The 23,907-nt window shown below is 42.7% G+C and overlaps 1 protein-coding gene across 2 annotated transcripts in view; it reads right to left on the reverse strand.

Annotated features, from left to right (window-relative positions):
- WWC1 (WW and C2 domain containing 1) overlaps window positions 1-23,907 on the reverse strand; it is a 439,489-nt gene that overhangs the window by 21,912 nt on the left and 393,670 nt on the right. For both annotated transcript variants that reach the window (XM_030211705.1, XM_030211704.1), the window contains exons 20-21: window positions 12,772-12,864; window positions 4,616-4,849 (exon numbers count right to left, since the gene is read on the reverse strand). In XM_030211705.1, coding sequence (XP_030067565.1) covers window positions 4,616-4,849; window positions 12,772-12,864 — 327 coding nt within the window. The remainder of the gene's footprint in view (window positions 1-4,615; window positions 4,850-12,771; window positions 12,865-23,907) is intronic.

Genomic DNA, 23,907 nt, shown 5'->3' on the forward strand with positions numbered 1-23,907 from the left:
TTTATATCAATATGATTTGTTTCATCAGCTGAACTCTGAAAACTTTCAAAGTGTTCTATATAACTCTGAGCTCTAGAAGATTGATTTGATGTTGCCTCTCTTAAGCAGAACACTGGCCCTGGATGTGCAGCCCATCTAGATGAGCTCCCTACCTGCCATCAGTATCTTGTGGGGTTGAGGCATTTGGAATGGGAGTCCCTTGTCCAAATTGCTAAGAATTAGCCACCAAGACAAGAGATGGGCTAAGGGAAGGCAGGACAGTGATGAGATCCCTATGGCCTGAGTCAACTGAGAAGATAGGGTCCACTGAGGCATGCCATGTGTATGAATAGATAGTAGAGGTCATGTGGCCTATCAATCTCAATGTCTGCTGAGCTGATACCTGTTGACTCTGTTGAACCTCCTGAACCACAGAGGTGAGAGCCTCTATTTGCTGGGTTTGAAGGAAAGTGCTGGCCTTTAAAGGAAAGCACTGGCCTGAGTCATGCACAGTAGGGCTCTGTTGAACTCCAGTTGCTGGGATAGTCTGAGGTGGTTCTGTACATTGATTCCTTTGCAACTTATTGTGCTGTGCTCTTAACCTGCCAGTCATCCAGGTAGGGAAACGTGCATTCCCAGTCTGCATAGTGATGCTACGACTACTGCTAGACATTTTGTAAAGACCCTGGGTGCTGATGTGAGGCTGAATGATGTCTCCCTACTTGAAATCTCAGATTCTTCTTGTGACTGGGATATATGACCTACAGCTTCTTCCCCGAGAAAACTACTGTTGAAAATCAACATTGAAACATCTGACACATTCTGTTAAACTTATTCAAAATTGGGTATCTGCTAAAATCCCAAGTGAATGAAAATCAACATTGAAACATCTGACACGTTCTGTTAACCTTATTCAGAATTGGGTATCTGCTAACATCCCAAGTGAATGTTGCAAAAACCCAAGTTTTACCTTTAACCCAAACTAATCCTGCATGTTGCCCCTCAAATTTATCTTTAGATGGTTGTACTATTCCAATTCTTAAGGAAATTCGTTAGTTGGGAGTTTTGCTTGATTCTACATTATCTTTATGAAAATTTGAAATATACAAACTTTTTTTTAAATTATACTACTTCATAGACTGTAAGATTTGCTATATTTAGTTAATTTTTAGTCAGTTCTTCAATGAACTATTCTTCCTTATTTTGATTATTGCAATGCACTGCTCATTGGGCTTCCATCTTAATTCCTTCAGGCTTCACAAGTGGCACAGAACTCTGTGGCTTCCAAATCTGATCATATCACACTGTTTTGGCTTCATTTTTCTGGCTCCTGATTTCTTTGAGGTTTCAATTTAAGGTCTAAACATTGATTTTTAAAGTTTAAAAAATGAGGCTCCATCTATGAAATTTAAGATCTGCTAACAAATATTTGCTTGGAACCCCAAGTTTTCAAATGATCAGTCTCCTAAGCCTCTATTCCTTGACCTTCCAGGTGACTGGCCCGAAATTGTGGCACACATTACCTCAAACTGCATAAGGTTGTTTCCTAAGGGCCCTGTTTACCAAGGTGCGCTAACGTTTTTAGCGTGCACTAACCATGTAGACGCCCATAAGACTATTATGGGCATCTACATGTTAGTGCGCGCTAAAAACGCTAATGCACCTCTAGTACGGCTTAGTAAACAGGGTGCTAAATGTCGTGAGTCAACTACAAACATACCTGCTCCAGAAGGCTAGTGAATGACACAATTTGCCTTTTTTGGCAGGATGTGCCCTCTTGGTATTTAAAAGCTTTTAAGCAATGTGATCTAAGAAGAGGCTTACTGCAGCTTAAAATGACATGCCGTGGGGTGCACTGAGGCATCCAGTGGTAAGCTGCATATGTGCGCATGCTACCCACGTGCTACAAAATATTTTTAATATTTTAGCCATGGGGATGTGATTAGCCCAGGATCAGTGCATGAGCCCTTAAGTCTACAAAACAGGTGGCACTAATTTTTGTTAATGGCTGTGCGCTAATGGCAACTTTAGTACAAGGCCATTAAATGAGAAAATGGGAACTTGGCCATTTTCTGGCTGCAGCAAGAAGTGGCCATAGCGCGCAGGAAACACCAACGTTGGGTGCACTAAGGCCACTTTTTGCCGCAGCTTTGTATAAAGGCCCTTTAATGTTTTATGATTGTACACCATCTTGATTGGTGTTTTGTGATGCCAAGGAGAGGATATATATACATTTTTATAAATAATATTAGCCTGATAATGTACATACACATTTTTGTATTCAACAATTTACGCCTATGTTTACTAAGGTGCACTACAGGCGCGTTAGCGTTGTTAATGCACGTTAAACGCTAATGTGCCCATAGAAATGTATAGGCGCGTTAGCGTTTAATGCGCCTATACATTTCTTTGGGCTTGTTAAAAATGCTAACGCACCTTAGTAAACATACCCCTTATTTTGCCTTACATAGTTTCTTAAAATAAGTTTTCAACCTTGATGTGCTCCATAATTTATTTTTTATTTGTTTCTTTTCTTCCAGATTTTTTTTTCCAATTTCTTTGTTTCTTATAATAATTTCAGCTCTTATATATCTAGCAAAAACTATGAAAAATAAAGAAAAACCGGCTGTAACAAGTACAAGAAATAAATGAAAAGAAAACCAAATTTTACATCTCACTACCAGTCCACATCAAAAGCATGGGAGAGCAGCAAGGAAAGAAAAAAAAGAGAAAGCAATTTAGAAGAAACATTAGCCATAATAGGCTATAAACACAATGCTACAGTATACAACTTATGTCCAAACCTTATTGGATGTAGGATATGAAAACCTTAATCATTAAAATCACTTATCTTTAAGAAACTTGTCTAGTTGAACTGGATCATTAAAAATGTACTTCTGTGTAGCTAATTATCCCCCCCTTTTACAAAGCCACACTAGCAGCTGCCACTTGGCAATGCCGACACAGCCCATTCACTTTGAATGGGCTGTGTCGGTATTACCATACTGGCAGCTGCTAGTGCGGCTTTGTAAAAGGAGGAATATATATTTGTAGGGGAACTTCAAAAAGAACGTTGCCTCCATAGCCAACACAATGATTTAATTGGAGAAAGCCTTCCTCCTCATCTGCAACATTACGGAACAAATTTACCTTCTGACTACAAAACAAGCATCTTTAGAATTTAAAGTAAGAGAAAAGATGTAATGTTATGCTTTGGGCATTAAGGGGCCCTTTTACAAAGGCATGGTAAGGTTACCGTGTGGGTAGCGCAGGAGCCTGGCAGTAGTTCCGAAGCTGGCACGCAGTTTCCTGCAGTAGAAAATAATTTTCTACCACAGAGGGCATTCCCGGTGGTAATTGGCAGTGCAGCCAAATTGCTGCACATTGCCTGATTACCATGGGGTTAATGGATGAGCCCTTACTACCAAGTAAAGATGGTAAGGGTTCATGTGGTAAATGGCCAGGTGGTAATTTTGGACTTAGCACCTGGCCATTATTGCTGAAATTTGGATTTTTGGCAGATGCACTAAGAGGTGGCCTGAACATGTGGGAAAATCACTTGCTAAAAGTAGCATAGACCACTTTTTAGCATGCCTTTGTAAAAAGGCCCTTTTCTTATTTGATTTCCTTGTAAATGTTCTTTTTTACAATCCAGAACAAAAACATTTCTGGACTCCAAAGCTAAGCCTTGGGTAATTCAACTGACGTCTGGTTAGGTTGATTTGAAGCACACTGAATTTATGACTGTTTAATCCTGTTCAGGAAGATTTTTTTGTTTCCTGTTTTCTTTTACATAAGCTGTCCTGGATCTCTTCCCCCCCACTTTATTTCCTATCAGAGGGGTCCTTATTTTGCTTGAAATGTTTTAGTTGTTTAATTTCTTTTTTAACCTTTACTACTACTACTACTACTACTTGACATTTCTAAAGCGCTACTAGGGTAGCTGTACAATTTAACATAGAAGGACAGTCCCTTTGTTTCCTTAATGGGACTATTTTCCATAGTAAGCTATACTTTCAAATGTATATTGAAAATAAATAAATTACAAAAAAAAAATTAAGCAATACTGTCACACAGCTCACAGGACCGATACCCTAAATAGGAGGTTGGTTAAGGCCTCTTCCTGCTTTTATACTACTACCCTCCTCTGCCCTATGAGATATTCATTGCCAGCACCCGCATGGCGAAGTGACCAAAGTTAGGACTGCTGTTTATGTAATCCTATTTGGTCGCTTAGCAAAGTGGACACCGACACCCACCTAGCTGTCAGCTCCTTCCTGACTCCACCCTTGGAACGCCACTCTCCAGCCCACTTTAAAAATGGATGGTTAGAGTCAAAATTCAGCTGAATATCGTGGCTGGCCCACAGAACGTGATTTAAGTGGGCAGGAGCCTGTCCTGTCTGTTTAAATTGCTTTCAGTATTGACCGATCAGTGACCGTCCGAAGAGCCCAGGCAGCTCCTCCCTCTCTTTTCCCTTCCCCTCTAGTCATGTGCGACATTTCCACAATCTCCTCTTCCTTTCCTCTTAATGTAGCATCACCCCTCTGTGTTTCTGTCCCAGTACTCCCTCTCTGTTCAGCATTTCTTTACTGCTTCTCCCTTTTCTCTATTCCCTTCAAAAACCAGGTCTCACCTGTTTCTCCACATGCTGTAGCAGCAGATTCAGCCCATCATTATCCTTCATGGAGCGAGGCAGTTCGCTCTCCCCCTGACGTTGTGCTTGCTCCAGCTGTTCCTTCAGCTCTTTCAGCATGGAAATCTCTTGCGTCAGCTGACTGTGCCACGTCCGGGTGGCCTGTAAGTCTAGCTCCAGGTCCAGAGATGTGCGGAGGAGATGTTCCGTGCCAAATGGCTTTGCAGAAGAAGGCTAGAAACATGAATAGTATTCATCACATTTTGTGTTTGGTAGAAAAGGTCAAAGATATGGAAAATTACATATATATGTAATATCTGGTAACATATATTAAATGTTTTTGCCTGGGGCTCTGGGGGGGGCTGTTCCAGGGTTTTGGTGAATGTTGCTGGCTGGAAAAGGTTTAAAGTTTAGTTTGGGAATTGTTAATAGAGTTAGCTGAAGAAAGTGTGAGATGTTTCTTAAATATGGTTTTATTTTTCAAGAAATAAACCATGATTAAGTGGGGATTGCACTTGCTGTTTTGGGTACAAGTCAGGTTAAAATTAACTTTGAAATTTTCTGTATAGGAAGTTTTGCATTTACTTCTATGGGGGAGGGAGATTCTAAAAAGATCAGAGGAAAAAAAAACAGTCTTTATCTGACAAGCTGATTGGTTGAGTGATGTCAGGTGTTCCTCTAGTGGGGGTGAGTTGCCAGGGAGACGGCTGAGCAGTGTTGCCAGGTGGGCGGTTTTACCGCCCAATTGGGCGCTTTTCCGCGACCCGCCGCGGGAAATTTTTGCCCGTGGCGGGTTGCGGTTTTTTGGGCTTTTTTTTTTTATTTTGGGCGGTTTTCCGGCGGGTTTTTCGGCCGCGGGGGGCGGGGTTAGTGACGTTTTGGGCGGGGTTACTGACGTTCTGGGCGGGGCCGATGTCGGGGAGGCGGGGCCGATGACGAGGGAGGCGGGGCCTGTGACGGGGGAGGCGGGGCCGATGACGGTGGGGGCGGGGTCGATGACGCGGGGGTGGGGGTGTCAGGGTGGGGTTTGAGTTTGGGCGGGTTTTGGGCTGTTTTTAGGCTGGATTGGGTGGGGAAAAAATTTTCCACCTGGCAACTCTGCGGCTGAGTGAACTGAAGACCAGAGAAGGGAATGACTGGGAGAGAAACGTATGGTGTGTGTCTGTGTAAAGTAAGAGGAATAAAAGTATATTTTATGAGTTTAAAGTGAAATAAGTGACATTGAAAAAGGGTACTTTGATATTGAAAGTGAGCTGAGGTGAGTGTGAATGTTCCAGTATAGCCCTGAATTTCCAGAGATAAGTGATTTACCATTTTAGGGTGAGAGAGGCTTTTGATTTGTGGTGGGAATTGTACTACATGAGAAAACCTATAAGGCTGTCAGGAAAAAGTGTGTAAGGATTTTAAGTATGACACAGGGGAAGGACTGAGAAGTGAAGTTGATATTTGGAAAAAGAAGCCATTAAGCTGTGTCTGTGGGAAAGGTGTGTTGTTGGTGAGAGTTCTGAGTTCAGTACAGGGTTTGGAATCAGACTGCAGATTAAAGAAAATCCAGCACTGTTTTTGTATGAGTATGCTGTATTCTCCAGATTGATCTGATAGCTGTGCAGGGAAATGTTATGTTTATATGTGAAGTCTGTGAGATGCAATGTTGAATCACCATTTGAATATGGAATGGGTTACTGTGTGAGATCTCTGAATGCGTGTGAAGCCTGCTGGATTTTAGAACAGGGAACAGTGAGAAATAGGTTTTGTAGTGAGAAAACCTTTAACTTATTTTATTTCAATTAGAGAGTGTGGCCACAGTATTGAGAACTGATTGTCACCAGAGTGGAGTCAGTTCCTGGACAAGCAGGGAGTTTTAAGGGCTTTGCCTCCATTTATTTTCTTTATAAGTGAGGTTTTAGGAAGAAGAATTCTGTAGATCATCAGCTGAAGGATTTCCAGATGAGCTCCAATGCAAGAAAGACATCATCTAAGTAAATTCAACTACAGCTAAGTGACATTGCCAAGGGTGTTGAACAGAATATATTATTTTTTTCACAACATTTTAAGGGAAAACAAAGGAACAGACCATCAGATATTAAAAATCCATGAGATCCCTGCAAAAACACCAATAGTGCACACAAAGAGACCAAATTTTACATCAGGAAAGAGAATAACCACAAATATCTGATTTTGATAAAAGACAATTTAAATACTTATCTGAAAAGGTTATTTTCTGCCTTTTTAGGTGAAACAGACAAAGTTAAGTGTATACATGTAGTTCTACATTTCAATGTTGAATATGTTATTGCAGTTCTATTAAGCCTCACACTAATTGTGAATTTGATTTTATTTGAATGAAAATTTGCTTGCATTTGTATTCAATAAAGAAAAAGATAATTTGTATATCTGAAGGTGCTGTTCTTCCAGTTCAGGAACCAATCCTAAATTTAGCTTCTTTTCCTCCTTTATTCTTTGAGAGTAAAGGACGAGGTTAGTTTATTTGTTCCACTCCCTCGGCTGTGAGTGTGTGTTCCCTGGATATTCGCCACGACTACAACCATCAGGTATCTGGGAGCACATCACTACAGTCCAGCCGAGAGGGGTGGTAACAGATTTATATATACATATATATACATGTGTGTGTGTGGGGGGGGGGGGGGGTCATGGCTTTTTCTTCTTTAGCTCTAATACAATGGCACACTGTCATGGTGTACTCTGTATATTACTAACCAATTTTGCTAAAAAATAATTTGATCATTATTCAAACTCCACTTTTTTTTTGTTTTTTTTTTAAATGCCAGTTAACTATCTGAAGGTATGCTCACTCCTGTGATCTGCAGAAGTGATAGTGTGTGGATCTAGGTATACAGCAGTGAGCACTCCTCTCGTACATGGGGATGGAACTCCTCTCATATGAGGCAAGGCTAAAGAGGTTAGGACTCTTCAGCTTGGAAAAGAGACAGATGAGGGGAGATATAATTGAGGTCTACAAAATCCTGAGTGGTATAGAATGAGTAGAAGCAAATCGATTTGTTACTCGCTACAAAGGTACAAAGACTAGGGGACATTCGAGGAAGTTACATGTAAAATACTTTTAAAACAAAGCGGAGGAAGTATTTTTTTCACACAACAAATAATTAAGCTAGCTCTGGATCTCTTAGCTGGAGGATGTGGTAGTTAGTGTATCTGGGTTTAAAAAAGGTTTGGACAAATTCCTAGAGGAAAAGTCCATAGTCTGCTATTCACACAGACATGGGAAGCAACTGCTTACTCTGGGATTTGTAGTATGGAGTGTTGCCATGATTTGGGTTTCTGCCAGGTACTTGTGACCTGGCTTGGCCACTATTTGGAAAACAGGATACTGGGCTAGATGGACCATTGGTCTGACCCAGTATGGCTATTCTTTTTACATGGAGAGCTGACGATATCCAGCTACTTTCTATAGAGCTGTATGGATAAAATGAGTCAGAGGCTGAATAATCGCCAGCTACCCATAGACTGAGGCAGAATACCCACACCATCTCAGCACTATCCGAACACTCTCAGGGCTGTCTGAGAATTTCTGGCAGCAATATTCGGACAGTCCCAGGGCAGTCTGTGAGAATTTCTGACAGTACTATCTGGACTTTCCCTGGGCAGTCTGTGAAAACTTCCTGCGGCACTATCCGGACAGTCCCAGGGCAGTCTGTGAGAATTTCCTGTGGCATTATCCGGACAGTCCAAGGGCAGAATGTGAGCATTTCTTGTAGCACTGGTGCTTCTAAAAATTCATGGATAAAGGATTCATATATTTGTTGGCCACCACTAAACATAAATTCTATTGAATATTCGGTTAAATGTTCCTACTGGCTGAATTGTATGAAGCTGCATAATTTAGAATTCAATAATATTCTCCTTCTCAAATCTACTTCCTCTCATTATCTTCAAGTCTTTAGAAATCTCTCCAGAGAGCACAGCCTGTTCTATCTGTTATACACATAATATTTTAAAATTAGTAGCCTCCAGCTTTTCTTCTCCTCCTCCATCCCCCCCCCCCAGTATTTTTTTAATTTATCAAATTTATTTCCTTGTTCTCACTATCCCTCCTCTTGAGCTGAAATATGCAGATTTCAAATACTGTACATACTCAAATATAAACCCATCCAAGCATAAACCAAGGTAACATTGTTTCCTTAAAAAGCGGGGAAACAGGTGGTCCTGCCCAAAGATACAAATTTACTGGCAGGACTTACTTAAACTGATGCAGCAGATCTTGGGCAGAGAATACCCGAAAACAGTGGATCAATGCTTGTTGCAGTTTTGCCCTCCAGGCATATCCGTGTCATTACATAGTTTGGCCTCCATGATTTTAGGAGCAGCTAAGATTACAATAGCTGCGGCCTGGAAGCAACAATTGGCTCCTCCACTTGTTAAAGTTATACATAAAGTGGATTATATGTATCAAATGGCAAACTACTACTACTATTTAGCATTTCTATAGCGCTACAAGGCATACGCAGCGCTGCACAAACATAGAAGCAAGACAGTCCCTGCTCAAAGAGCTTACAATCTAATAGACCAGCGCAGACCCCCTTTTGCCACAGCTTCGCAAATAGACCCCTATATTTGATAGTGGTAGCATCAACAGTACAAACAGCAGTTGTAAGTTTCCTTGTTTGATCTTGACTTTACCCAGTTGTTCTTCTCCTCGTTATGGTCTAGATTCTATATAATCATGCCTAAAAAACATAATCAGTGCCAAAAAGAAATACGCCTAGGCGTATTCTATCAAGTACACCTAAATTTAGGCATACTTTATAGAATAAGCTAAATTTCTGCGCAGTTTATAGAATATGTCAAACTCCCATCCATGTGACTAAATTTAGTTGCAGGTAGTTGCGCCAAGTAACACTTGATGCAAATGCCAATGCCTAAATTACGCGCAGACTGGGTGAATTCTATAACCACGCACATATTTTAGAAGCCCATGACCCGCCCATTCCATGCCCATGGCCAAGCCCCCTTTTCAACTATGCAACTTACAATTTACGAACATCACATTATAGAATATGCTTAGACAGTTCTGGACATAAATTCTATTAATGCTAGTTAGAGTCCATAATTGATAAGTGGCAATTATCAGCGCTGTTTGGCTTGTTAACTAATTAAGTCGCATATGCAAATCCTGAATATGACTGGATTTGCACATACAACTTAAGTTGCACTTTATAGAATCTGGAGGTATATGTCTCCTTATATGAAAGGCTGACACCTAGTGGTAGCAATGTGAGACTACCACTAGGAGTCATAGAAGCAATTTTGTTGGTTCAGAGCCAGACGGGCAGGAGCAGAAGGGAACCACTCCCACTCCAATCCATGGTACAATTATCATCTCCAGGTAAGGCCCAAGAGTGATGGGTGCAAAGTAGGAAGGCAACGGGAAGAGAAGGAGAAAGACAGTCCATGGGGGAATGGCAGGCAGGAGGGGAATTGGCATAGGGAACGGTGAGGGACACGGAGTGAAAGTACAGGGAAAGAGAACCTTGCATGTCCACAGTCACACACACAATGCCATCATGTACCTATCTCAATTGAAGGAGAGAGTACAAGAAATGAAAGGAGGATGTCAGGGAAGAGATAGGAAGAGAGGTTGGTAGCAAGAAAGGATGGGTAGAGCAGGAGAAAGAGGGACATAAGACAAAATGGGGGAAGACTTTGTCAAGGGGAACAATGCATTGGGCTTACCTAACGGCGATGAAGAATGGCCGGATGATTCAGTTCATTAAGGTATGGGACAACTATAAGATCTGGAGAGCCCAGGCAGGGATCGAATTAGATACCCCACAGTTAGTGGTACCAGTGCTATAGACTCAATTTGTACACCCGGGTCCACCCAGAATGGAAGTATTAATCATATAAATAACACACACAGGAGACCTATAGGATAATGAAGGGGGAGGGGTGGGAAGGGGGGGATAACTATAAGATGTAAAACGTGTTATTGATGGATTATATATCTATACTGTTTTTGTATTCAAAATAAAGTTCATTAAAAAAAGCGGGGAAACATGTTAATTTGAATATAAACCGACGGTTTAAATTCAAGCATTCTTCTCCTTCCCCCTCCCCTGTGGTGTCTACAAATTCTTCCCTTTCCCTTCCTGCCCCCAATGGTGTCCCTCCTCCATAACTCCCCCCCCCCCCGAACCAAAAGAGCTCTTGTCCTCCCTCCTCCTCTCCTAGAAGGCCTCCCCTAGCCCACCATATGGCCTTGGTGGTCTAGTGGAGAATCAGAGAAGAGTGATCCCCATTCACTCCTGCCCATGCCATCTTCCTCAGTCAAAATGGCTGTCGTGACTTTCAGTGGCAGTCTCATGAGATTGTTGCTGGAGGTTGCAGCAGCCATTTAGAGACTGGAACTGGTAAGGGCAGGACATTCCTGCCCTTGCTGGCTCCATTCCCAAAATGGCTGTCATGACCTCCAGGGGCAATCTTGCGAGACTGCCACTGGAAGTCACAGCTGCCATTTTGAGTAATGAAGACAGCATGGGCAGGAGTGAGTGGGGATTGCTGCTCCCCCACTAGACCACCTGGAAGGGACGCCTACGGGTGGGTCTGGGAGGGGACTTCCTCTGTTCAGGGTCAGGGCAAAAGTGGGAGCTCTTTTGGTTCAGGGGGAGGTGGCAGCAGAAGAGGGACACCATGGGAGAGGGAAGGAAAAGGGAAGAATTCCTGGACACCACGGTAGAGGGGAGAAGTTTCTGGACAACAGGGGGAGAAGAGAAGGAATGCCGGACAGCATGGGAGAAGACTTGCTATTTTTGGTGGGGTATTTTGGCCCATAATTATTGGTTTATATTTAAGTATATACAGTAACTTAATTCTGCGCCAATTCAATCCTTGTCTGAGCATTTTGAGCTTTGGCGGAGAGGATTCAGCACTAGTTCCGAGAGGAAAATCTGTTCATTGTAACTCAGCCAGTGAAGATTCTGTTCAAGCTGTGATCTGATAGGCTCAATGTATCCGCAATTTTCCAGATCAAACTCAGGGGCACAAACATAATTACAGTTCACCTGCACTTGGATCTGGAAAAACTTGAGTAATTAAGGGGGTTATTTTAGAATCATCTCCACATGTAAATAATGGCATCGACACACGTAGACTGCATTCATGTGTAAATGATGATTTCAGAAAACTGCTTTGTAGATATGGAGATCTGAAGCATGCAGAGATTTCAACAGGGTGTAATGGGGGCAGGACAAAATTCTACCCGTGTATTCCCCATTTAACAAGCAGAACACATGTTTATGGGAAAATATTTCCCTGATGGGTTTTACATCATCAAAATGCCACGCACAGATTTTTTTTTAAGTGCTTGATTTGGCCAAAGCTTTACAGAAGGTATTATGGGAGAAATTCTTCGTATCCCCTGTTATTTCCATCTCCAAAATGAAGACTATTAAAAAGTGTACCCTCACTACTTAATTGGTGGAACTTAGACATGTCTATGTTTGTAAAATGGGACAGGTACACGTGGAAGTGGCACTACTTAAATGTGGAGTTGCAAAATTGCCGCTTCCTTATGGAAGTTTCTGGGTTTGTGGTGCTTATTTTTCCCATATGTAATTTGGGGAATAGCTGTTCCTGCCATGCATGCTGTGTCTGCACTCCTGCATGTCCTTATACATGTTTTACAAAAGGCTCAGCATGCTGCAGAGCAGCTTGTAAAATACAGCTGGAATTGAGGACATCTCAACCTGGATGTCTGAATTCTATGTAAAATGGGCCTTCAGGTCTAAAACCCTACTAGATGGTGCTTTGAACCATGAGAAAATGCTGCACCCATAAGGCATTTAAAATCAATCTAGAGCAAGCTGCGATCTATCATCCTGCTTTTCTCATTGAACAAACAGGACTACAAGACCCCAGGAGGCTTAGAAATGGTACATGGAGAAACAGAACTCCAGCAAAATGGTGCTGTGTTCATGGCTTCTTCTTATGTAATTCAGAAGTCCCGATCAATCATTAATACTGGGCGGAGGATGTGTCAAGGTAAGCCATTGAATTAGTCATTTCCTGGTCTTCTACATAGATAAGCCTCTTTATACAGATGGTAAAAGGGAGTTTACTTGGTTTTTTTTTCAGTACAATAAATATGGCATAATAGAATAAAATAAAAGCCTGCTTACACGTTTCACTCTTACACTTTGCCTCTCTGTGGCATTCCGGACAAAAGGCGGCTTTCTGGAGAGGGCCGAGCTCTCACTATCACTGCGATTCAGCTGCAAGATAGAGTTTACATACAGTTTGAGTAAAATCTATATATATATGTATGTGTTGGCCTATGGGTGTACACAGCAAGCATGCACACACACAATGCACATATATAATCTATATCTAATACATCTCTCTTTACATAAATGGCAATTTTAAAACAGTGCATTACCCAAGGACATAGGCATTTATAAAATCACCTGCCTTATATATCTGTGGAAAGTATGTGCTTAGTATCATTTTGCATGTATTTTTATCTGCTACAGGGGAAGATACTCCTGGGGGTGAGGTTTAGGGTAAGGTTTGGAAGTACATAGCTTTTTGAATTTTCAAAATGAAGAGAAGATTAAAAGCGTCTGTACAGATTAGCAAGTGTTAATGTGTATAGGGATTGTTGTGGGACAGTTTTCAAAGTGAAACTGCATGTGTGTTTTCCACCATTGTAGGCAGTTGTGGAATCACCTCCATAGTATTGGTTTTCTGTGCTGGTTTGCTTCATCTCCAGCCCCAGCCCAACTTGCCAGCATGTAATAAGCAACTGGCCCTTCGTATGTGGCTGGCCAGATCTTTCTCCTCGTCTTTCCTTCCGTCTTCAGCTGGTAGGTCCCATTCACAGCCTTTTGGCCCAGGCATTAAATTGAAATAAATCAAAACAAAAGAAGGGACAGGAAAATGAGGTGGTACCTTTGGACTAAGTTGACAAGTTTTAAAATGCAGAGGCCTCTTCTTCAGGTCAGGCCTTCGAAAACTTGTCAAAAAATATACTTACTTAGTCCAAAAAAACTTGAATTATCTTATTTTCCTTTCTTTGTTTTATTTTATTTCTATTTATTACTTTTTAACTTGGACCTACACTGCAATTACACTATTTTATCCTCTGGCCCAGGCACACACTTTACATTATTTGACGACAAGCCTCACCAACTTAGCTCAAAGCGAGTTACAATTAAAAATATTTAGCACATTCCCACCCCTTAATTACAACCCAGCACTGAATATCCCTACATTATAAACCAAATAGGATAGAACTCTACTAATCGAAAATCATCAATATCCAATCACAGGACACAAACCAGATAAGACAGGAATCTTCTGTCCTCAATCATCATGTCACAATCAGAAATGTGTGCTTACCAGAGGCAGACTGACCATCTGGACAAGCAGGCAATGCCTGAGGTCCCAGAAGCTCTACCCAGTTACCTGCTACCGCCTTCCCCAGTCCTACCTTGAAGGGTGGTCTAGTGGCCTCTGTAGGGTAGGAAAGAATCACACTCGCTACTCTGAGTCTGCCTGGCAGATCTTTGTTGTTCTGTTTGGTGGGTGTCAAAATATTTAATCATTCTGACTTCACAAAGATCTGGGTTTTCTAGCCCATTACAAACGATAAAATTGTACTGCTTTGTCACCATCCTGTCTCCACCCGACTCTTCCTGTCTTTCACCTATCCACCCCCATCCTGTTAGACTGTCACATTGCTAGTAGAGGGGGGTTTCCAAGGGTGGTTCGGAGGGGGTTGCATCATTGGGGGAGGAGTTGAGGGAAGGTTAGGGGATATAATATAATCATGTAATTAAGTGTCATATAAGTGAGTTTTAAGCAGATTCCTAAAGAGTATGTAAGCGGGTTGTGTCTTCAGGGCCAAGAGGAGTGTGTTCCATTGACATGCCCCCTGAAAAGAGAATGATTTTTCAAGAGTAGACTTTAGCCTGATATTTTTGGTGAAGGATAACTTAGGGTCAGAATTTGCCAGTAGCAGAGGTTTCTCAAAGTGAAAGGGATTACCAGCAGGTCCATCATGCCCTCTGCATTAGGACCAAGAAGAGTCTTGAAGACCACACAAAGTATTTTAAATCTAATGCATTGTGTAACAGGTAGCCAATGTAGCTCCTTCAGTGCAGAGGAGATTCTGCTGAACTGTCCCAGGATACAGATCAATTTGGCAGCTGTGTTTTCTCTAGCAGTTGAAGATGGATGTGAAGCGTCTGTTCACGCTTTCCAAAAATACTAGGACTAGGGGGCACGCGATGAAACTACAGTGTAGTAAATTGAAAACAAATAGGAGAAAATTTTTCTTCACCCAACGCGTAATTAAACTCTGGAATTCGTTGCCGGAGAACGTAGTGAAGGCTGTTAGCTTGGCAGAGTTTAAAAAGGGGTTGGACGGTTTCCTAAAGGACAAGTCCATAGACCGCTACTAAATGGACTTGGGAAAAATCCACAATTTCGGGAATAACTTGTATAAAATGTTTGTACGTTTGGGTAGCTTGCCAGGTGCCCTTGACCTGGATTGGCCGATGTCGGGGACAGGATGCTGGGCTTGACGGACCTTTGGTCTTTTCCCATTATGGCATTACTTATGTACTTATGCTTTGATGTTTCACTTATATATACTGTCATCTACCAACATTTGCTTATTTCTGATCTGACGAAGAGGGCAACCTTCGAAAGCTAATCAAGAAATGTATTGTTATGCCCAATAAAAAAGGTATCATCTTATTTTCTTTTCCATGTTTTAGTTTTATTTCTATTGATTACCTTTAAAAATGCACTAACATGGCTACCACACCTCTCTACTCATAAACAAATTGAAAATCTGAAAGTAGACTAAACTTTAGGGTCAGATGGGATACATCCCAGGATACTTAAGAACAGAAAAGCAGACAATGCATCTCCAAGCAGGAATCAAACAGGTTTAAAGATCTGATGTGCTTACACTCCATGCCACCCTTTAGGGAAAACAGGCCTCAAACAAGATGTCCTTATGTAATAAAGTCTTGGTGCTTCTAAATTTCAGAGGCTCTTGATGCACATGAAAGAGGGCACAGCACAGTCTCTAGGACAGCGGCATAATGCACCACTTCCAATTAATCTGGACCCTGTGGTTTTCTGGCAGTGTTCCTGTGGAACTACTCGAAGGGAGAATGCATTTACTTTCTCTGCTGATCACGATTCAGGTTTCACTAACAATAACTGCATTGTAAAAGTAGCAGAGCAGAACCCTGATCTTTGCTTTGCATGAAATAAAATGCCGTGGATCAAGTTAGTACAGAAGGAGAGAGCCATTTAGTGCATGAGCCTATATACCGCATGGTGTAAGGATCCTCCACCTGCACTTCCACACCTTCTGCTTTACTCCATTATGTCATCCCCGTGAACCAATATCTTTTTGTATTTAAAATACAACTGTCAAATGACGACTTGGAAGACAAATTTATCCTCTCAAGACTGCTCAATAATTCAAAAGTATTTGCAGACACTACTAATACCCATTCTGTGTTAGTGAAATTTTTTTTACCAATCAATCACTCTTCATGTGGCTGCAGATCCACTGAAGTTTGGAAGAAGCCATGTTCAGAACAGTGTCATAAGATTGCGTAACAGAGTACGATCTGACTGGTTCATGGACTACGTGTAATGATTTTCTGGCATCATACCAAGCATGACCAACCAGATCTGGCAAGTGTGGAGAATAGAATTGTCACGATTGTGACTTTTTTTTTGGTTTGTGCTCCTCTCGTCCTCTGGTGGCCAGAACCGGTGGCTGCCATAGACTTTCCAGACTCTCTTTTCAGTCCGGTCCAGATATTTTAGCCCTGCTTGGAAGTTTGGCAGCTAGCCTCACCCTTAAGCTGCCTTGAGATTGCTGCAGCTGAGCCTCAGCTGCTGATGGGCTTATTAGCCACCTGGAAACTTTCTGCTTGGCCTTTGCAAACGCCAAAGGTCCAGGTTAGTGTTTGGTGCTGATAGGAGCACTTCTGTCTTCTTGTGCTGTTAGGAGCACTTCTGTCTGCTTGTTTGAGCTTCCCTGCTTTACCCTTTTGGTGCTGTTAGGAGCACTTCGGTCTTGCTGTGTGTTTAGGAGCACTTCTGTCTGCTTGTTTGAGCTTCTCTGCTTTACCCTTGTGGCTTCCCTGCTTTACCCTTCTGGTGCTGTTAGGAGCAGTTCTGCCTTGTCTTGTGTCTTACCTGTATGCTTTGTTCTTGTCCGGGTGCCTGTGGGCACTCCTGTTTTGAACCCTAACCCTGTTTTCTGTCAAGCTTGTTCTGTATCTTATTCCCTGTGTGAGAATCCCGTATCCTCAGTAGTCCCGAACCCTGTGTTAGTCAAGCTTGTTTAGTATCCTGTCGGTCTAGTCTGTCTGCAAGCTAGGTCCAGTAAGTCCTGCCGGCCGCCTGCACCTGGGGGCTCAACCCCTGGGGAATGGTGGTCAAGCACAGGTGAATACCAGTTGCTCTGTCCTGCTTATTCCCTGCCTGCCTACTGCTGTAGTTCTAGTCCTGTGGTTCCAGTTCGGTTGTTCCAGCTTTGCCTGTCTACAGCTCTCCTGCCTTGCTTGCTTACCCAGTCCTGGTTGAGGGTCTTGCCTACTGCTGCTGCTTGTCGGCATTTGGTTTAAGATAGAGTAGTAGCTAACAATAAATTAATCAAAGAAGTTGCTGGTTCCTGACTGAGGGCTGAGTAATATTTAATTGGTACCCAACACAAGAAAGCGACGACACTGGTGAAAAAAAAAGTTTTATTTTTGCAAGTTTTAATATTTATTGTTGTGTGCACACGTATTTCATATATTTTACACTAATTTTACATCTGTTTCCATTTTACTGTATTCAAAATGGCCAGTAAACCTGGAAATCCTGGTTAATTGAAATTTGAAAAGGAATATAATGCACAGTTCCTCCTTAAGAGCGGGTGAGTGGCGATGCAAAAATGGCAAATATTGGATGTGCAAATATTCTTGAGATTTTTGCATCGCCACTCGCCCGCTCTTAAGGAGGAACTGTGCATTTCTTTATGCCATTATCTTCCTGAGTGTTACCCATCTAACCATTGAATACTCCTTTGGAAGAAAGGATTGTGTATCCCCTAGTGTTTTTCCCCAGTGTGCCAATCACCCCAAAGATTGAAACACTTCCGGAAGACTCCTGAGGAAGGTGCTACGGCGCTGAAACACGGCTGTGTTGAGTCACCTATTCACAATAAAAATCATTGTTTTAACTAATTTATACGTCTGCCCCATTGTTTGAATAGAGCCTATTTTCCCCACCCCTTTTTTTGTTTTCGCTTTTTTGTCCTGTGGGGATCAAGTGCACCTCCACACTCCGTGTGGTTTTTCTCTGATGAGGATGTCACAATATACATCCCTTTCAAAGTGATCTGACAGAAATCACCAACGAAATCAACCTCGGCTTCCATATCATGAACTCATGGGCAAACGCATTCTAACTAAAACTCAATGTAGAAAAAACACACTGCGTTATCCTCTCATCACAATATAACATGAATATACCCACAAACTTAGTCACCCCAGACTACGCCCTCCCCATTTCAGATAGCCTGAAAATCCTTGGTGTCACAATCGACCGAAACCTTACACTCAAGACCCAAGTTAACTCTACAATTAAGAAAATGTTCCACTCAATGTGGAAACTTAAACGCATGAAACCATTCTTCCCAAGGGCAACCTTCCACAACCCGATGTAATCAATGGTACTCAGCCAAGCTGACTACTGCAATGGACTTTATGCAGGATGCAAAGAACAACTCATAAAGAAACTATAGACTGCTCAAAACACAGCAGCCAGGCTTATATTTGGAAAATCGTGATTTGACAGCGCCAAACCCCTACGAGAAAAACTGCACTGGCTCCCAATCAAAGAATGTATTACTTTCAAAATCTGCACCCTAGTCCACAAGATTATCTATGGTGAAGCCCCAGGTTATATGACTGACCTCATAGACCTGCCATCCAGAAACACAATCAGAACATCACGAACATACCAAAATCTTCACCACCCTAGCTGCAAAGGACTCAAGTACAAATCAATTTACGGATCCAGATTCTCCTGTGGAATCCTATGGAATCCGCAACTATGGAATGAATTACCGAAAGCCATAAAGACAACGCTTGACCATCTCAACTTCCGGAAATCACTAAAGACCGATCTGTTTGAAAAGGCATACCCTACTGACCCAACTTAAGTGCCTGAATTCAGCAACACAACGAAACCAAAACTTGCAATGAACATTATATAACTCGTCCTCTCTCGTTCCTCTAATGTGTCTGTAACGCATATATCTCATTCTCTTTAACATTATTCTGTATTTGTTTCATCACCGGAGATGGTAACGCCTCACAGTACTATGTAAGCCACACTGAGCCTGAAAATAGGTGGGAAAATGTGGAGTACAAATGCAACAAATAAATAAATGAATAAAAATGTAACTATAACTGTTCATTTGTAATGTAATTACATCATCGATAGAGGGGTATACACAAAGTACTCAACCCAGTCCCCTGTCTAAGCTTCCTTGCTTCACAGACTATTTACAGAACAGCTTAACATACAATTTACTGAGGGGCTCTTTTACTATGCGCGTCAATTTTGAGTTACTACCCGGCTACCGCGTGGTCTGGGCAGTAATTTCATTTTTTACACGCACCGGACAATAATTTTTATTTTCCTGCATGTGGCGGAAACCGAGCGGTAATCGTCATTCTACGCGCGTAGATGATTACCGCACGGTTACCGTGTGAGACCTTACCACTAAGTCAATGGCTGGCGGTAAGGTCTCAGACCCAAAATGGACGTGCGCCAATTTTTATTTTGCAGCACGTCTATTTTCAGCAAAAAAATTTTAAAAGGCCTTTTTCACAGGTGTGCTGAAAAATGGATCTGCGTGCACCCAAAACATGCGCCTAAACTAGTACAGCCCATTTTTCAGCGCACCTTAGTAAAAGGACACCTGAGGTAGGCTAAGCATACAGGGCTCCTAGACTCCTAGTCCCTCTCCCTAATTCCTTTTACCTCCCCTCTACATCATATAAGCTGAGGCTAGCTTCTCTCTGCTTTACAGCTTCAGCCTTCCTGATCATCAGGCTTCTGACTCCCAGCACTGTCATTCTCCCCAACCCAGTTAATTGCTTCCACTACTTACAGTAAGGTGGAAAACTTCCCCTCTAAGCCCTGCTGCTGTGGCTCAGATAAGCCAGCTGTACAGCTCTTCCCACACTGACTCCCGGGATGCAGTAGGTCCACACTCCAGCCAGCTATCAGGGACAACTGTTCCCTTGTATGGTGGATAGGCACTACCCAGTGCATCCCAGTATGCACCACAGGGGGGTACCACCATTTTGAAGATGACAGCATTGAGAGACAGGAGCAAGTGGGTATTGCTCCTACCTCCTTTAAGGTTTGGGGGTCTGGGGTGGGCTTCTGCTAGACCAACAGGGCAATTTGTGACTGGAGGAACAGAGGGCTGGGGGGGGGGGGCACTTGACCACCAGTGTATTTTGTACCTGGGAGGGAGGGGACTAGGGGGGGCACAGGAACACCAGGTCATTTTTTAAGGTTTGGGGATAAGGTGGGGAAGTGTGGTATGTGGGGCTGGGGTGGGTGGTTCACACCAGGAATATGTTTAGAGGAGGTGGGAAGAGGGGTTGGATTGGGAGTAAAGGGCTGATGCATGCAGAAGAATGCTTATGTTTTGTTTTGTTTTTTTTAATGTCAACTTCTCTGTCAGTGCCTGAGCCAATCACCACCCAGGTACTGACAGGAAACTTGACATCTTGCAGCCAGCAGCAGATTACTGCCACAATTTTAACACAGCATAAATTTGCATGCTCATTACTTTGAGCATGCCATGATTCCATATATGCAGACAATGTCATAATACACATTCTGTACAATACCAATCTGACAGAAATCACCAACGAAATCAAGCTCAGCCTGAACATCATGGGCAAATGCATTTCAACTAAAACTCAACAAAGAAAAAACTCACTGTCTCATCCCAACACAGCGCGGACAACCCTGCAAACACCAACACCCCAGACTACACCCTTCCTATATCAGACAGCCTGAAAATCCTCAGAGTTATAATAGACTGCAACTAGAGAGCCAAACGGCATCCACAACAAAGAAAATGTTCCACTCAATATGGAAACTCAAACGCCTGAAACAATTCTTCCCGAAGGATACATTCTGCAACCTGATACAATCAATGGTGCTAAGCCACGTAGACTACTGCAATGGAATTTATGCAGGATGCAAAGAACAAACATTAAAGAAACTCCAGACCGCTGAAAACATGGCAGCTAGGCTTATATTCGGAAAAACATGATTTGAAAGTGCAAAACCCCTCTGCGAAAAACTATACTTGCTCCCAATTAAAGAACGCATTGCCTTCAAAATCTGTACCCTAGTCCACAAAATTATCTACGGTGAAGCCCCGGGATAAATGACAGACTTGATCGACTTACCAACTAGAAACACATCAGAATCATATCTAAATCTGCACTACCCAAGCTGCAAAGGACTTAAATACAAATCAACTTACGCGTCCAGCTTTTCCTATATAAGCACATAATTATGTAACGCACTACCAAAAGCCTTGAAAACGACGTACGAACACCTAAACTTCCAGAAATCACTAAAAACTAACCTGTTCAAAAAGGCATACCCCACCGATCCAACGTAAATGCCTGATCCCTGCAACACAACAAAACTAAAGTACGTAATGGACAACACTCAACTCTTCCGATGTACGTTTCCCCAATGTGGTCATGCCACATGAACTTTATCTTACCATAACATCACTTTGTATTTGTTCTCACCGGAGTCTGCAAACGCCTCTCCGATACTATGTAAGCCACATTGAGCCTACAAATAGGTGGGAAAATGTGGGATACAAATGTAACAAATAAATAAATAAATGCTAGAACGTTTGGATTGTGTGTAATATACATTTTTCGGTAGAGTGAAGCATCCACCCCTTTAAAAGTTAAGTACTGGGGATTTCTTTCTCCCTTCCCCCCAGTGGATACTGGCACTAACATTTGCCTGGTTTTCAGTGAAGAAGGCATATGGGGTTTCTGCCCCCCAGGTTTTCCCATATCCCTAGCCTTAACTGTCTCCTCTAAGACCTTGTTTAAAATAGAATCTTTGGCTCTTCTGCCTTATCTGCTCCCTGTGCAGGGGAGCTGTCTGCTTCAGCTGGTCACATGTGGTGCTTGCCAAAGAAGCACACCCAAGGAGCAGGTAATGCTTCTTGGGGCGACTCCTGGGTGATTCCTATAACCAATATATAACTCTTGATTTTCTCTCTTCCTACTGTTTTTTTTAAACACTGCCATTTACCACTGTATGGTATGCCAATTTTTTTTATTTTTCTGCCAGTGTCATTGACTGCCTCTTGACCTATTCCAGTTCACTGGGATTGCTGTTTTGGTGGTCTGTTTTTCTCTGTGTTCTGTTCAACCATTTCCTAATGCATATGATGGTTAGTCCCCTGTCTTCTCTTGACTGCAGTTTTTGCCCCTGAAAATCCCTCTACTCCTCCCCTGATAATCCTCTCACCCTGCCATTTTTCCCCATAAACTGTAGATCACTTCATTCTAAAACTACTGCCATATGTGATATTAGTCAAGCCTCTCTTCCCGTGTTACTTTGTTTGACTGTGGTCTGATTGCAGAATGGAGAGGAGGCGATTCTTTCACATGTTTTCCCCTTAATTACTCAGCATTCTCTACTTCTCATGCCTCCAGAAGAAGTGGTGTCGTAGTTCTTAACTGTCCACAATTTGTTCTTGCTTTCTGAACTTTCTTCTCCACATATCACACATCCTAAGCCTCTTTTCATTCAATTGGATATGTTTTCCTATCTGTTCCATATCTTATTGATATATTATCCTCCCTCACCAGACCCCTTTCTCTGGGTTTATAGTGTAGTAAAACTTGATATACCGCCACATCTGAGCTCAGGTCTAGGCACAGAACAATTAAAAAAACAAAAACTACAATTAGTAATTGAAAAGACCTACCACTCAAAATACAGCTGCTATTACTGTCCCATATGTTACCCCTTTGCTCAGCCAAGGCCACTGGCTTCTTATTGCCTCTAGAATCCAGTTCAAGTTACTAACATAAGACTCTCCTAACCAACATCGTACTACTACTACTTAACATTTCTAGAGCGCTACTAGGGTTATGCAGCGCTGTACAATTTAACAAAGAGAGACAGTCCCTGCTCAAAGAGCTTACAATCTAATAGACAAGTGAACGGTCGGTCCGATAGGGGCAGTCAAATTGGGGCAGTCTGGATTCACTGAACGGTAAGGGTTAGGTGCCGAATGCAGCATTGAAGAGGTGGGCTTTAAGCAAAGACTTGAAGACGGGCAGGGAGGGGGCTTGGCGTAAGGGTTCAGGAAGGTTGTTCCAAGCATAGGGTGAGGCAAGGCAGAATGAGCGGAGCCTGGAGTTGGCGGTGGTGGAGAAGGGTACTGAGAGGAGGGATTTATCCTGTGAACGGAGGTTACGGGCGGGAACGTAAGGGGAGATGAGGGTAGAAAGATAGTGAGGGGCAGCAGACTGAGTGCATTTGTAGGTAAGAAGGAGAAGCTTGAATTGAATGCAGTATCTGATCGGAAGCCAGTGAAGTGACCTGAGGAGAGGGGTGATACGAGTATATCGGTTCTGGCGGAATATGAGACGTGCAGCAGAGTTCTGAACAGATTGAAGGGGGGATAGATGGCTAAGTGGGAGGCCGGTGAGGAGTAAGTTGCAGTAGTCCAGGCGAGAGGTAATGAGAGCGTGGACGAGAGTTCGGGTGGTGTGTTCAGAGAGGAAAGGGCGAATTTTGCTGATGTTAAAGAGGAAGAAGCGACAGGTCTTGGCTATCTGCTGGATATGCGCAGAGAAGGAGAGAGGAGTCAAAGATGACTCCGAGGTTGCGGGCAGATGAGACGGGGAGAATGAGGGTGTTATCAACTGAGATAGAAAGTGGAGGAAGAGGAGAAGTGGGTTTTGGTGGAAAGACGATAAGCTCGGTCTTGGACATGTTCAGTTTCAGGTGGCGGTTGGACATCCAGGCAGCAATGTCAGATAAGCAGGCTGATACCTTTGCCTGGGTCTCCTCGGTGATGTCTGGTGTGGAGAGATACAGTTGGGTGTCATCAGCATAGAGATGATACTGGAAACCATGAGATGAGATCAGGGAGCCCAGGGAAGAGGTGTAGATTGAGAAGAGAAGGGGTCCAAGGACAGATCCCTGGG

Source organism: Microcaecilia unicolor, chromosome 8, assembly GCF_901765095.1.
Source record: "Microcaecilia unicolor chromosome 8, aMicUni1.1, whole genome shotgun sequence".
NCBI lineage: Eukaryota > Metazoa > Chordata > Amphibia > Gymnophiona > Siphonopidae > Microcaecilia > Microcaecilia unicolor.